The 14,062-nt window shown below is 56.6% G+C and overlaps 3 protein-coding genes across 3 annotated transcripts; 1 reads left to right on the forward strand and 2 right to left on the reverse strand.

Annotated features, from left to right (window-relative positions):
• Positions 1–604: 604 nt before the first annotated feature.
• On the reverse strand, positions 605–2,001 carry plyE-3 (putative pectate lyase E; the record flags this gene model as incomplete). Its single annotated transcript, XM_036644883.1, has 6 exons — positions 605–607; positions 661–917; positions 985–1,142; positions 1,209–1,338; positions 1,394–1,815; positions 1,937–2,001. 6 exons carry the CDS (start codon positions 1,999–2,001, stop codon positions 605–607), a joined length of 1,035 nt encoding a protein of 344 aa, XP_036489449.1.
• Positions 2,002–2,815: 814 nt separating this feature from the next.
• Positions 2,816–4,489, reverse strand: CGCS363_v013035 (uncharacterized protein; the record flags this gene model as incomplete). The annotated part of the gene is made up of 2 exons (XM_036644884.1): positions 2,816–3,956; positions 4,020–4,489. 2 exons carry the CDS (start codon positions 4,487–4,489, stop codon positions 2,816–2,818), a joined length of 1,611 nt encoding a protein of 536 aa, XP_036489448.1.
• Positions 4,490–7,297: 2,808 nt separating this feature from the next.
• Positions 7,298–8,932, forward strand: CGCS363_v013036 (putative choline-phosphate cytidylyltransferase; the record flags this gene model as incomplete). Its single annotated transcript, XM_036644885.1, has 4 exons — positions 7,298–7,815; positions 7,885–8,235; positions 8,337–8,733; positions 8,798–8,932. The coding sequence occupies 4 exons, from the start codon at positions 7,298–7,300 to the stop codon at positions 8,930–8,932; spliced, it is 1,401 nt and encodes a 466-aa protein (XP_036489447.1).
• Between the last annotated feature and the right edge of the window lie 5,130 nt (positions 8,933–14,062).

The raw sequence follows: 14,062 nt of genomic DNA on the forward strand, positions 1-14,062 counted from the left end.
ATTCCCATCAAATGTATATGTTTGACGGGTTGGATACCTGTATAAGGTCCCGTCGTAACATATTACTCAGCCTGAAACCAAGATACATGAACTTTTCTGCATAGCAAATTCGTTCGTCACATAAAAGTCTCGTGGTATTCTAGGAATTTGGCAGTAGTAGACAAATATATCTTCGCATTATCAATATGCATTACTCGGATTCAGTGGCTTCTTCAAAATGGAGACAACAACCTGAAAATATGTTTTCGTTTGTGCATTTATTGGTCATCATCTCCACCGTCTGTTGATACACCACGTATACCTCGATGATGGTAGAAGAATAGCTAGACTTCTTAATAGCATGACAAAGCTCCCATACCGCATAGTCGGCATGGCTTGCTTGGATCCCATTTGGCCATTGAAGGCGGAGTCGAGCTTCTTGTACATTGGATTGGCTCCATAAAGATTTCGTACATGACCCGATACTTATTATAAGTAGGTTTTTTGCCGTCTCAATATTCTTCAATCTAAGAACCGCAGGAATCTCGAGCCACGGAAGGCTTAAGGTAGGATGCTGGCAACATCGCATGCCTCCTTCTTTCTCGCCTCACAAACACCCCACCAACTACTAAAAGCTTCGCCCGAACCCGACTCCTAACAACTCTCACTCAACCCACTCACAAAGCAAAACTCCCCATCCATCCCGCTGCCCACCTTGCTCGGCTCGTCGCCCGTATCATTCCCCTCAAACAAATCACAGCTCTTGCCCGCGCTCTGGCACGCGCCCGAAATCATGCACGTGTCGCCGTAGTTCGTGTTGATCCCGCACAGCACCCCGCCGTCGACGGCGACCACATTCTCAATCTCCACGTTCCGCGGCCCGCCGTTGGCCTTGCAGTTGCCGCAGCTGCGCACGAGCTTACCATAGTCCTCGACGTCTGTTGCGCCGTAATCAGCATTTTCATCATTTTCGAAACGGGTTTCGCGAGGGAGACTGAGACTTACAAAAGTCCTTGATCGAGACCGTCCCGCGCCCGTTGAACTGCACCACCTTATCCGCGGCGTGGAAGGCGCCGCCGCCGATGATGGAGGATGTGCCCGAGGTCTGCTTGAGGGTGATGGCGTCCTCGCAGACGTCGCTGTGCCAGACGTTGATGAGGGTGCTGTTCACGCACTCGTCAGCGCTCATGTGGTTTCTTTAAAGAGGGAAAGAAGTAGGGGAGATGTACCAGGTTCCTTTGCAGTGAACGCCCTCCGCCTGTCCAGGTCCGAGGATGACGTTCGAGAGCGTCGCGCCGTCTTCGAGGATGAACATGGCGTCGTCCTCGCCCGTCTCGGTCTGTTCCTGGCAGACACTCGCTAGTTTAATATCAGCATATCAATCTCATGCCGCTTTCAAGAGGGCGTCACTCACGGTTCCGGTCGTACATCTTCATCCCGCCGTCGAAGCTCCCAGACACAGGGATCGCGGCGTCAGTTTCGACAGAGCCCGAGGACTGAGGTAATGTCTTTGTTACCCCCGAAGGAGCGGCGATGATGGATGTCGCTTCCTTGGTGGCTGTGACCAATGTGGTTGATGGGGTAGGATCCTCTGATGCGGAAGGAGTGGGTTCAGCCGCTTCGGAGGTCGGGATGGCTTCGACGACGGATGACGAGGGGATATCCTCAATCACCGTGGGGACAGCAGTTGGTTCAACGGATGAGACCTCTGCAGTGGGCTCCGGGGCGGGGTTGGCACCGTTGTCGGCTTCATCGGCCATGCATTGGCTGTACCATTCGCTGTAGGGCACGCAGGTCGTGCCGGAGACACATGTTGTTGAGCCGGTCCAGCCTTCTCTAGGAGAATGGTCAGCGTTATGGACGATCGTCTTCTGAAGGGTATTCGTGTGCTATGTTTGTGATTCAAATAATGGAGAGGAGAGACGTAGGAAAAGCTTGCCCGCCACACTGGCCGTACAGAGTGACCTGGGAGACGGCGATGCCACTCAGCGCCGTACAGAGGAGAATTCTTTGAGTCTTCATACTTCCAACCAATGAATGAACGGGAACACGAAATGAATGTAGTATCGAATGGACGGGGACACGAAGGATGACATATGGTAACATTAAGCCGGAGTAGAGCGGTTGAGGTGCATCATATACTCGGTCCCGATCATACCGTCGCGGCCTGACAGACGTTCAATTCCGCTCGGGATGCGAAGCCTGGGTTCATGGTGTCACAGACAAGAGCCTCACCTAAATCAAACTTCCCGTCCCGTTTGCTTGGAGCCTCCTTCCTGCTCATAACAAATGTTTGTGATTGCCAACGGGTACCTGCATACGACCGCACCATCACACCTCGAGTCCGAGTGCTTCTTACCCCAAGGGACTCTCGTCGTCTGATCTAGATTGGTTTGTGTACCCGTAGTGGAAACAGAACGACGCATTTGCTCACTTATACTAAGACTGCCCTTCAAGACCCCAGACCAAAGCAATCTGAAAGGAACGCAGGCGGTTTAAGGTTGTTTGCGAAGAAGCAAATCTTCCCTCGCTTCCACTGGCTGGATGTCAGCGACAGGGAGCGCATCCGTTTCATGACATGCGCCAAGGTGGCGTTGCAGCAGCCACCCGAAGACTCGGCGAGGAGCTGAAGCCTCCGTTCCGGTCCGGGAGGTGGTCGATATTCTCTTCCCATCTTGCCCGGCGTTAGGCACAAAAACATGCGATGACGGGCCATATCATCCAAGACTTGAGGCACTGTACTCAATAATGGGTTTAATATTTCGATACCCCTACTCAACTCCACGACGCCCACTTTCACGACAAGATTAAAAAGTTAACGGTTTAAATCCACAATTCACCAATCCTCCCCAGCAGACACCAGACTATCAAACCGGTTGCCCCGCCCGGTGACAAACTTCATCTCCTCATCCTCCACAAATTCATCCCCGCCCCTATTCGGAATCAAGTCCTCAATGGCCCAAGCAACCCTTTCCGCGCCGGACCGCGCCCCACCCAAGTTCCCCGCTCCGGGCCCCAACCTCAGCGCCGCAAGCCGTCCCGTGACGAACAACGGCACCCCCTCCTTCCACATCAAATCGTCATTGATACACGGCATGCCCCCGTGCCCGTGGATCGGATACTCCCGCAACATGGTCTGCAGATACGGCAAACTCGCATAGTCCGTCTGCACGCCCGTCGCAAAGTAGATATAATCCACCGCCGGTATCTCCACAGGCGGCTCCGTCTTCACGCTCCACACCTTCCTCTCCTCGTCGAACCGCGCCTCCGCAAGCTTCGTGTTCGTGCACAGCTCCAAGCTCCCCCTTGCGATGTGCTGCTTCAGCCGCTTGTGGTACGGCGGCGTGATGCTGCCGCCGCCGCGCGCGCTCTGGATCTGCGCCAGCCGCTCCTCGTCCGAGTCCGCGCTCCAGAAGTACGCCTGCTCCACGTTGCGGAACTTGCCCATCCACGCGAGGTCCACGTCGAACGGCTTCACGCGCAGCGGGCCGCGCATCAGGTGCCACACTTTCGTGACCCCCCGCCGCAGCGCGAGGTCCGACAGCTGCGCGGAGGTGAGCCCGCCGCCGACGACGAGGACGTTGCTGGTGCGCCGGGCCGCGATCTTAGCTTGCACGATGGGGTCAGGGAACTTTTGGATCTGCATGCTGTGGCAGGTCTGCGGCGGCGGTCTGGAGGGGTCGGAGTTGAGGCCGAGGACGGGCGGGATGGTGGGCGCGTTGGCGGGGCCGACGGCGAGGACGACGGACTTTGCGTAGTAGATCGTCTTGTCGGTGTGCACGGCGAAGAGGTTCGTGTCCGGGGAGACGTGCTTGATGACGCGGTACTCGATGTCCTGGACCTTCTCGTTCTGGATCAGGCCCTCGCGCAGGCCGTAGCGGTCGACGATGCAGTCGCAGTGGTTGGCGAAGAGGTTCGTGGGCGGGGTGAAGTAGTCTTTGCGGTCTCGCTCGTCGACCTCGACGACGGCGTGTTGTCTGGCACCAGTTGGGTTAGCAAACTGACCTCGTTGCGTTAGGGGTATAACTGGGGCAACTCACTTGGGGTTCCTCGACTTCACCCTCGCCTTGCGCAGGTGCTTGCTAATCTCCTTGCCGACGCAGGCCCGCAGCTCGAGCAGCTCGCCCTCCTGGTTCCGCTCGTGGGCCCGCGCGAGGAGCGAGTCGCGGTCCATGGGGTCGACGTGGAAGAACATGGGGCTGCGCAGGTGCGTGATGTCGAACGTCTTGAAGAGGCGGTTCCACTTGTTGAGCCACTCGTCGCCCGTGGCGTCGAGGACGAGTGTAGAATAACGCTGGGACTGAGCCGGGGTGCGCTTCTCGATGATGGCGCCGTTGCGGCGGTTCTTGAGGGACATGCGGCGGCCGTACTTGCGGATCCAGTGGTACCGCTGGTGCTCCTCGTCCGTGAAGAGGGCGGAGGGGGAGTGCTCGCAGAGGCGGGAGGCGACGGCGAGGCCGCAGGGGCCGGCGCCGATTATGATCACGTCGTGGACGAATTGTTCCGTCATTTTTGGGATTTGAAGAGAAGGAGACAGAAGGAGAAGGTGAGGTGTGCGTCTCGCGGGGTAAAGGAGGAACTAGACAGCAGACGGCTCGTAGTCACGGGGGCAGAAGGAGTTTTGATACCATTGCTACCAGAACCCGATTCCACGACCTGCCGGAGTCGGGTAGTCACAGAGGGAATGACATCTTGCGGAATCTACCTTGATGGCCAGCGGCGTATGAATGTGAGGTAGGCCAATGAAAGACATTGCAGATAGTGGTGATCCCTGTCTTGGTGTTGCTGGTTGCTCCATCGTGGTTGGGGACCTTGATGGGCAGGGTCTGGATGGAGCTGATGAGGCAATGACTCTGGCTTGAATCAGTCAAAAGTAACATTCGCTTGATAGAAGAAAACAGTGATCGTGAAAGATGTGAATCAGGTGATTTGGTGACACATTGATGAACATTGCGATAGTCTCAATTTTTTGTTGTCTGAAATCTCTTGCCTTAAAAGCGGACAACGCAAAAGAGGGAGAGGTAGTTATCACCAAATTTGTCAATGACACCTGAACGAAATGTCAAATAAAGAAATTTAGCTGTCCAAATCCAATCGAAGACCAACTGGTTGCCTTCAAAGTCATTGTCATACTTGCAACTTGATGATTGCCGGTTCCGGCCTCATCGGCGACCACCCGGGATCCACCCCGTCCTCCGACTGGTCCACACCACCGTCTCCGCGTCGCACTCCGACATTCTGACCGCCGACCCGGCAGCCCTCGACCGGCCGCCTCACCTGCCGTCCGTCGTCGAAAAAGGCAGTCGATTCATGCATGGCGTCACATCCCAGCGGAAGCATCCCCAGTGGGTCAGCCGCATTGACCGGCCAAAATTTGATTTGATGCATGCCCTTCGCATTGCTTCCCTTGTCATATCAAAAGACAGGCGGAGGGCAAAAAAAAGCCGCAATTTCGATGAGTTTCGATGCAGAAGCCATCGCAGCAAAAGCGCCCGCCGCAGACTGTCCAACGTCGCGATGCCAGAATTGAGGTTCAGACCGATGCGCAGAGAAAGCCGATCGACGTCACCTGACATGTCACGCTGCCATCTCCGACAAAAACGATGGATCGAAGGTCCCGGAGTTCAACCGTGTCTGTGTCTGTCTGTTCTCTGTCTTGCCCACGTGTCATCCTTCTGCCATCATTTCCTGCCATTTTGCTGCTGCCCAGTTGGAGAGACCGACGAATGCCAAGGGCGAGCTTTGCGGGTACGTACCGTTTGGAGAAGCAGGAATCCACTTCCTCCCCAACAGAACTGTGAAATCTCGAACCATCCCTGCCGGGCAGAAATGACCCGCACACCTTGCAAGTACTTTTTTCGGTATTTTAGCTTTATTTCTTTTGGTTTCAGTGCACCGGCGGCAGCTCAGCCAAAGAAGACGACGCTATTGGCCGAGCTAGAGCAAAGCCACCGAAGGCGGGCCCCCAACCGACGTAATTGTGCAGTGCATCCGACGGGGTGCTCTCTGCTCAAGCCACAGTCGGATGACGCCACTGTCTTGCACAAACGCTGGAGGCAATTATTACGCATGTGCAAAGCGCGAGCTTGACGAGTCCTGCTGTTTGTACAAGCTGTACCTCTCCTTCTCGGAGTGCTCCTGCTGTCCGTCGGGATGACGGATGGATACTTGTACGAATACAGAGCACACAGCAGGCAAGTTGTAACCGAGAGGCCACCGGTGCAGTTTCCGAGAGTTGAGTTGCAGTGAGAGAAAGAAAAAGAAAGAGGAGCAGGGGACAGGCATGTCGCTCCTGCGCGCAATGCAATTTGTGAACGTGTATGGACAAAATCTCGATGGACATCGTGGCATTTTCCCACTCGTGACACGCGACTTGCGAACCCAGTTAACAGACAGTCCAACAACACACTATCCTTTCTCCATTGGCACTCGGGTGATAGCAATTGCAGCTTCACAACCGCGATTAACGACCGTCAGCTGTCAACTCGCCTTTAACCCAACTTTAAACTCCCCACGAACTGCCCCGTGGTCCGCATCCCGCCGACCGGAGTAGACGCTCCCCCACTAGCTGCAGGTCTAACACAAGGTAGTCCATTATCCGTATCATATGCGCAATCTTGCTGCTTAGGTAGCTGTGCTCTGCTGCTGCTCTATTGCTCTGTTTTGCTTTACCTTGTCTTTGCTGTCACATCCGTCCGGCCAAAACTCGCAATCAGCCGAGCACACCTTATTCCGACTGGACTGGACTGAGCCAACCAACCATTTACAGCTCTGGCTGGACCTACCCGTTCCAATAACGCGGCGCGCCAAAAGTGTAAACCTCTCAGAAGCCGTCGTTAGTATTCTACCCTCTTCCGTCCAATTGTGTTTCTTTCTCCGAAACCCAGGCCCAGACCGACATAAGCTCTTTTTTTCCCTACCCTCCCCCTTCCCTGTGCTTTCGCTATCCAATTGCACCCTCTCGTCAAAAAAAGTCCATCGTCATCAGCCATCACCCCTCCTAACTAAAACCAAGGCACAGCAATCCAGCAACCACCACCCACGCCCGCAAGCAATCCTCCCACGCGGGATACGCCATACGAAAACCCTTCCTACATACGACATACTACTGCCGATCAATCAAGCAACACAGTCCGCCCCCCCTTAGCTGCGGCCCGCTACCTTACCTAACCAAACGGCCGACTCCACGCCCTCACCACCAACTACCTCATCCACGGCCGGCAGACCGCTTCCAACTTCCAACTCCATCCCGTCCAACATCTCGAGCAACCCTCAAAACCCTTTCGGTCCCCCCCCACCACCACCAATACCGCCCAAGATGTCATCGCCCTCGAGCTCCTCAGCAGCAGGCAAACGCAAGCGCCCCTCAACGACAGCCTCCATGCCCCAACCAGACCTCCAAGCTTCCTCCCGCGATGCCTCCGGCGAAGAGGGCGACAGCACCGCCCCGGAAACCGGCCGCCTGACATCGACCGCCTCCCACCGCAAGTCCGACTCCACCGCCTCCGCCTCCGCCGGCCACCCGTCTAAGCGACAACGCGCCAACTCGGAGCGCTCCGTCCACGAGAACAACAACGGCTCCTCCGCCCCCGCGGCGCAAGACCACACCCTCGACCCCGGCGAGCCCAGCGACACCACCGAGGCGAGCGTCGACATCGCCGAGCGCGTCGGCCGCAAGAAGAAGACCGTCTCGATCAAGGAGACCCCCGAGGACTCCATGCCTCCTCCCCCCATCGGCAAGCTCACCCACCCCGTGGGCTACAGGACGAACGACCCCCCCGCCGGACGTCCCGTGAGAGTATACGCCGACGGAGTGTTCGATCTCTTCCATCTCGGGTTCGTGTTTCCCAGCCTCTATCCTTGCCGAGAGAAAGTCACATGCTAATACTGCGACCGCACAAACAGCCACATGCGCCAGCTCGAGCAAGCGAAAAAGGCCTTTCCGGACACCTACCTCATCGTCGGTGTGGCCGGCGACGTCGACACACACAAGCGCAAGGGTCTGACTGTTCTCTCGGGCCGTGAGCGCGCCGAGACCATCCGTCACTGCAAATGGGTCGACGAGGTCATCGAGGACTGCCCTTGGATCGTCACCCCGGACTTCCTCGAGGCCCACAAGATCGACTACGTCGCCCACGACGACATTCCGTACGGCGCCGACGAGGGCGACGACATTTACAGGCCCATCAAGGAGGCCGGCAAGTTCCTGGTCACGCAGAGAACCGAGGGCGTCAGCACGACGGGCATCATCACCAAGTAGGTCCCTTTCCCTCCCGAAACGGGCACATTGCAAGCTTCGTGTTCCAAGTCCCCCATCACCCAAAGAAGCACAGAAACTGACCTCACACTCTCCCCAGGATCGTCCGCGACTACGAAAAGTACATTGCCCGCCAGTTCAAGCGCGGCACCCCCCGCCAGGAACTCAACGTCAGCTGGCTCAAGAAGAACGAGCTCGACCTCAAGCGCCACGTCCAGGAGCTGCGCGATAACATCCGCACAAACTGGTCCACCACCGGCCAGGAGCTCTCCCGTGAGCTGCGCCAGTACTGGCCCGCCTCCCGGCCCCAGTCCCCCGCCCCCGCCGCCCGCACCTCGTACATCCAGAACGGCGACCTCAACGCCGCCGCCGCCGGCAACCGCTCCAAGCTCAGCGTCGACATCCCGCCCACCACCCCGGGCGGCACCCCCGCGCCCACGTCGAACGACTTTATCACGGGATACGCGCTGGGTCTCGTCGGCGGTGTCCGCTCATGGGTAAGCTTCTCTTGTTGTTCGGGAGTGTGGTGACATGCACAAAGTATGCTAACCGGGTTCGCAGATGACAAAGTCCAGGAGAGAGCAAGACAGCCCCTCCCGCCGCAACAGCGACGACGAGTCCGAGTCCGACGGCAAGAGCCCCCGCGGCCGCGTCGTCCCCCAGCAGCCCACCGCCGCCACCGCGGGCGCCTCATAATCAATAATCCTCTCCTGATCTGTCCCGCTCTCCCCCTTCGAACCGTCATGACATCTACCCCACTCTCTCTCCTCCTTTCTTCTACTAATTACTTCATGGCATGATGATGATGGGTCTCCTTACTCGGGAAAGGGTGGCAGGAGGAAGGGAACCTTGGAAAACACACGAAAAAGGAAGGTGACGCCGGGGTTTTCCAAACAGAACAACAAAAGAAGAGAAGGGAGATTCCCCACGAAACACGTATTGGGCGGTTTCGGTCGTAAACGCTCTTGTATCCATTAACCCGTCTCCCTTGGTTTCCTGCTTCTTCTTATGAAGGCGTTTATTTTTTTGCGTAGTGTAACTGTCCGTCTTCGGGGACCTTTGCTCGCTTTACATTGACGAGTTGGTTCACGTTGCCTGTTTTTCTGTACTGCAATAGAATCGTTTCTACTGAAATCACATGACCGATATCTCCCTCATTGCGAACTGAAAATCGAGCTGGTCGGGTTAGTGGAAAGCCGGCGGGCGCCCTTGGATTAGCTTTGTAATTTGCAAACGGACAAAGGGCATATGAGCTTCGAAACGAGTGTCAAGTCATTTCGGACTCGGCTTCCGGCTCGTACTCGCCAGTTTGCAAAATTGCACCTCACAGATGGGACGAAATAAGGAGATGACGCCCGGAGCTCTCCTCCCCTACCTACCTCGAGCTCCGACCTCGCCAACCGGGATGAACCTGGCATCTCTGAAGAAATTTGGAGTTGGTGCAGGAACTGCTGCGCATACAGATACGCACTCAATTACTCCTTCCCGCGTGCGGGCGAGGCCCGTCACGGTGACCCGAGGTGGTGCAGAGAGAGACAGCTGTTGGTGCGGCGTGACGACCGTTTAGACTTTTGCTCCTCCTTCTTTGGCGCGCGTAACCCACCACCCATCCTGGCGCGGCCGCGGCTGCGGCCCCCAAAGCACGGGGTATTTCGACTTTTCAGCTTTTAAGCGCGGGGCAGCCTGGAGGGGGGTTATCACACTGCGCTGTCGGCCGACTATGATGGCAACGTCGACGATGATGAGGGGGATGTGAATGTTGGTGTCTTCTGCTGGGTCTCTGACGTGGCAGAGATGAGGGGTGTGCGCGTGATTGCGTGCGGTCTGGACGCGGTGTTGGGAATGGTATGTTGGTTTGAGGTGTGATCGGGGCCCCGTACCTATCACCAACGATGGGACCCCCAAATGTTGGTTGTTTCAACTTTGTGGGTTGACAGCTTCATGGCTAATGAGTAGGGACGGCCACAGTTCAGCTCGCGACGAGCTCTCCATCTTCCCATGAGTGGAGATATCGAACCACGGCCTGAGATCGTTGGAGCTGGGAGATGCTCGAAAGAAGCCTGGTGACCTCGCCACTTAATCACAGGTCATGAAATGTGATGCTCTATCGGGGGTAACAAGCTGGGTGCCTGGCTGGGCAACTTGCGATGGAACCTCGGCCAGAGAATTTGAAGCAGTACTGCCTGCAAGTGGTCCGTTGACCTTGGGAAGCTGTACAGCCTCGTCACGAGGCAGATATCAAGGCTTGTGTCTCTGGGCTCGCAGATCATGGTTCCGTCGCGGGCAACCATGACGGACTGGTGATGTGAAGCTTGCCACCGAGACCTGTCAAAACCCGGACGGAGTCCGAACGATCCCGTCAACCGGCCTAGGGGGTAGAAAGGCGAGGCACATCGAAAAGCCTGCCGAGATGCATGAATCAGATCCAGGCCGGGGGTCTCGATTGCGACATGCTGTGTCCAGGCCCCAGATTATCGCGCCGCGCCGGGTGGCTGATTACTCCATGTTGGTGCCTGGGTTTGACAGACAAACCAACGTTGGCTTTGGTCTTTGTTCACCCCTTGACAAGGTACCAAACCCCCTGAACAGTGTGCCTTGTCAACTGATCTGATGGTAGGATAGGTTGGATGTCTGCGGCCACGGGTATGCGCCTATACTGACGACACTGGCGAACGATGGGCTGTGTGATGTGTTGGTTAGGGCGTACTCGTCAAACGGGCGCAAATCACTCCCACTCCACCGCACCTTCCAAAAGTTCTCTTCCCCATGTCGAAGTACTGATTCATCGAAACAATACGGTGATTTGCCGTAGAATGTGTGGTTCTAGACCCTTCGCTGTGACTTACCGGCGAAATCACCGTCTCATCCGCAACGAAGCGGGCGTCGATTGCGCGAGTAGCCATCTCCGCGAGGATTCTTTATTTTCGAACACGAGATTCAACATTGATGTCTTTGTTCAGCTCCCTATTGGGGTCTGTTTCAAGCTTGCGGCGTCGAAGAAGGTCATGTCAGTCCTGCTCTGCCAGGCACATTCCATCACAGACATCTTGCATTGCCGCTTTCGGGAAGGTCTTTTGCGGCCCCATGATCCGATCTGCTAGCCGCCGCTGGATAGCTGAGATTGACGAACTGGGCGGAGAGCTGGTCCAGGCAGCGAACACCAGCCATTGAAGCTCGGGAAAGGAACCGCACCATGGGTTCTGCAGGTACAGACTCAGCTGAGACCAAACACGAGATGTGGTGCATACGTCTCGGCCGACGAGGAGGAAGAGACATGATAGAGGCCGTGCTGCTACCATAGACACGCTGCGTCTATTCACGATGAGAGTCGGGTGCGCTAATTTTGGCGCCAGACGCCTCTGGCCGTTGAGCGTGATTCAAGCTTAACTTGACCGGATGTGCAGTTCCCGCCATCGCTTGATGGTTGACATGTTCGGAATAGGCAGAGCATGTCTTAGTCCTGCGACTTAGCCGCCCATGGTGGGTATGGGGGGCTGAGTATGCGGCAATGATGAGATGTGGGCGACGGGAAGGCTGAGTTTTGATCCTTTAGCCGGGAGGGAGTGCGGATATCCAGAGCCGCGAGCAGCAAGCCGCGTCGCGTGCTACCCCACGCAAAGAAGCGCCTTGGCTTGAGTGAATCTGTAGACCGAGGCACCGCCCCCAAGATTCAAGTGGAGTGCATCTTGCAAAGTGCGAGCCATCGAATATTTTGGTGGTTTGTGGGAGAAGACGATACCAGAGTCGTCCGACGGCTGAGTAAGGCAAGGATCCGCAGCAGCAGGTGTCATTGGTGGAAACACGGTGATGGTTGGTTCCCGGCCATGTGCTGAGCATGCTCAGCGTGCCTTAGTTCCAAGCAGGAACGCGAGGGAACAGACGTTTCGGGCCGCTTCTTTGGATCAAACTTGCAGTGAAAGAAGGTTGACCTGTGGACGCAAAAGGACGGTTTGGTTGCGAAGACTTACCACATCGATGAGCCGTGACAGCGTCATCGCGACTCGTCTGAGGGCCCTTGAAGACTCTCGACTCTGCGCCGCGAAACAGGCAGACGCACCCACCGTCGTTGGAGCTTTGCGCAGGCAGCTACTCTCAAGCTGCTGCCTTGATCTACAACACATCGCGGCTGGGTAATGTCTTGGACTCGGCTTGTGACTCGCATCTTGGACGATCGACAAACGGATTAGCTGAGCGGTTCTCGCGGTACAAGCACAACGCAGATGGCAGACGACTCTTTGCTGATTACGTGAAGCCTTTGATGACTTGCAGAGAGGCGTCGGGTTGGAGCAGTCGGCTCACGGCATGTCCCAGCCTTGACCGGTACCGTGCGATCTGTCAGTGGCTGGTGGTGGTTGCTGACAATGACCCGAGAGAAGAGCCGTTGCATACTGCCGCGTTGTTCGGCCGCAGCCTCGGCCGTAGAGAGATGGACGGGGAAGCGCAGTGCGACGGTGAAGAAGTGCGCAGCAGCGGTCGATGGTGGTGCGCCTCTGCCCTACGGATATGCAGCAGCCGTGGCAGTGGGATGGGATGGAAAGGGAAGATGCAATGCACCGTGGATCGGGCTATGTCCACGGTGTCGGTCGTTGGCGACGACATGGATGGGTGGTGCTCAGCGACGACGTTGTGTGACTGAGTCGGGGGCTGGGACTGGCTGAGGAGAAGGTTCTCCGCATGGTTCGCACTCGGGAAGGACTGCCAGACTTCAGATGGCAGCAGCAGCAGGACCAACTGGTTGGATCAGGCTGCAGCAAAGAGCAGCAGTCGGTCAACCATGGATGGTGCGGTACCAAATTGGATCCGTGGCCTCGAGACCTGTGGACGTACCGCCGCAGAGCTGCAGAGTGGGCGGTACACCGTAATCGAGCGCTTCGTAGGTGATGTGTGTGTGTGTGGTTGCGTGTTGGGATCGCCGAAGGAACCTTCGTACCACGAAATGACGAGCAACGGTACTTTTGGGCGATCTGATGATGCGGGTCGCGGTCTGGGGTTCGTTGGGTTGAATCACAGGCATCTCATTCGCAATGTCGTGCCCCTTTTTCCCTATTTTAGCGAGGTTGGCGGGGAAATTCCGTGTTGCGTGAGGACAGGTAAGAGGGATCAAGGAGGTTGCGATGGTGGTGGTGGTGGTGGTGGTGCTCTGTGCTCTGTGGATGGATATTGAGATGCGAAAATTTTTCCTCGATGATGGAGAATCCGGTTTATTGTTTTGCAAGCAAGTTGAAGGTAGTGTCGGTGAGGGTCGCGATGGAAAATGCGATGGCACTAGGCTGATGTGCATGGAGCGACGTCAGGCGTTTGTTTCCATGTTCATGCCGGGCCTCTAGTTCAAACGGCCCTTCTACAAATGGGGTCGCCGCACCGTTCACTTACTTAGCTACGGCCTGGGCTGGGCAGCTGTCCACCACTGGACGGGGACCGACGGCTGTACTGTGTGCGTGTACAGTGAGCGAACAGTGCACCGATGTGTGGCAGGCGACCTGGGACGGCGGGATCAAGCCGGGGGAAAGAGCTCAGATGGTACTAAAAATACCTTAGGGTTAAGCGCCGACCCTGGTCCCTTCCGTTGAAGGTTAGGCGGCCCCTGCCAATGACAAAAAGACAACGGTCGGGGAGTGGCAGGCTCTTCCGGAAGGGTGGGGCCCGAGCAACTTCCTCACTCGGCGAGGCGGCGAGGCAGCGACGATGCGGTGCAGAGCGGACACTGGCAGGAGCAACTCGCCCTCACGGTGAAGGGCCAAGATATCAGCATCTTTAGAGTTCACGGGGGTTGCGGTTGACCGAGGTTGGATTCGAGAACAAACTCCGTTCTGCATCTTGGCTTTC

The sequence above is a fragment of the Colletotrichum siamense genome (assembly GCF_013390195.1).
Source record: "Colletotrichum siamense strain Cg363 chromosome Unknown KSG_Cg363_contig09, whole genome shotgun sequence".
In the NCBI taxonomy this organism is placed as follows: domain Eukaryota; kingdom Fungi; phylum Ascomycota; class Sordariomycetes; order Glomerellales; family Glomerellaceae; genus Colletotrichum; species Colletotrichum siamense.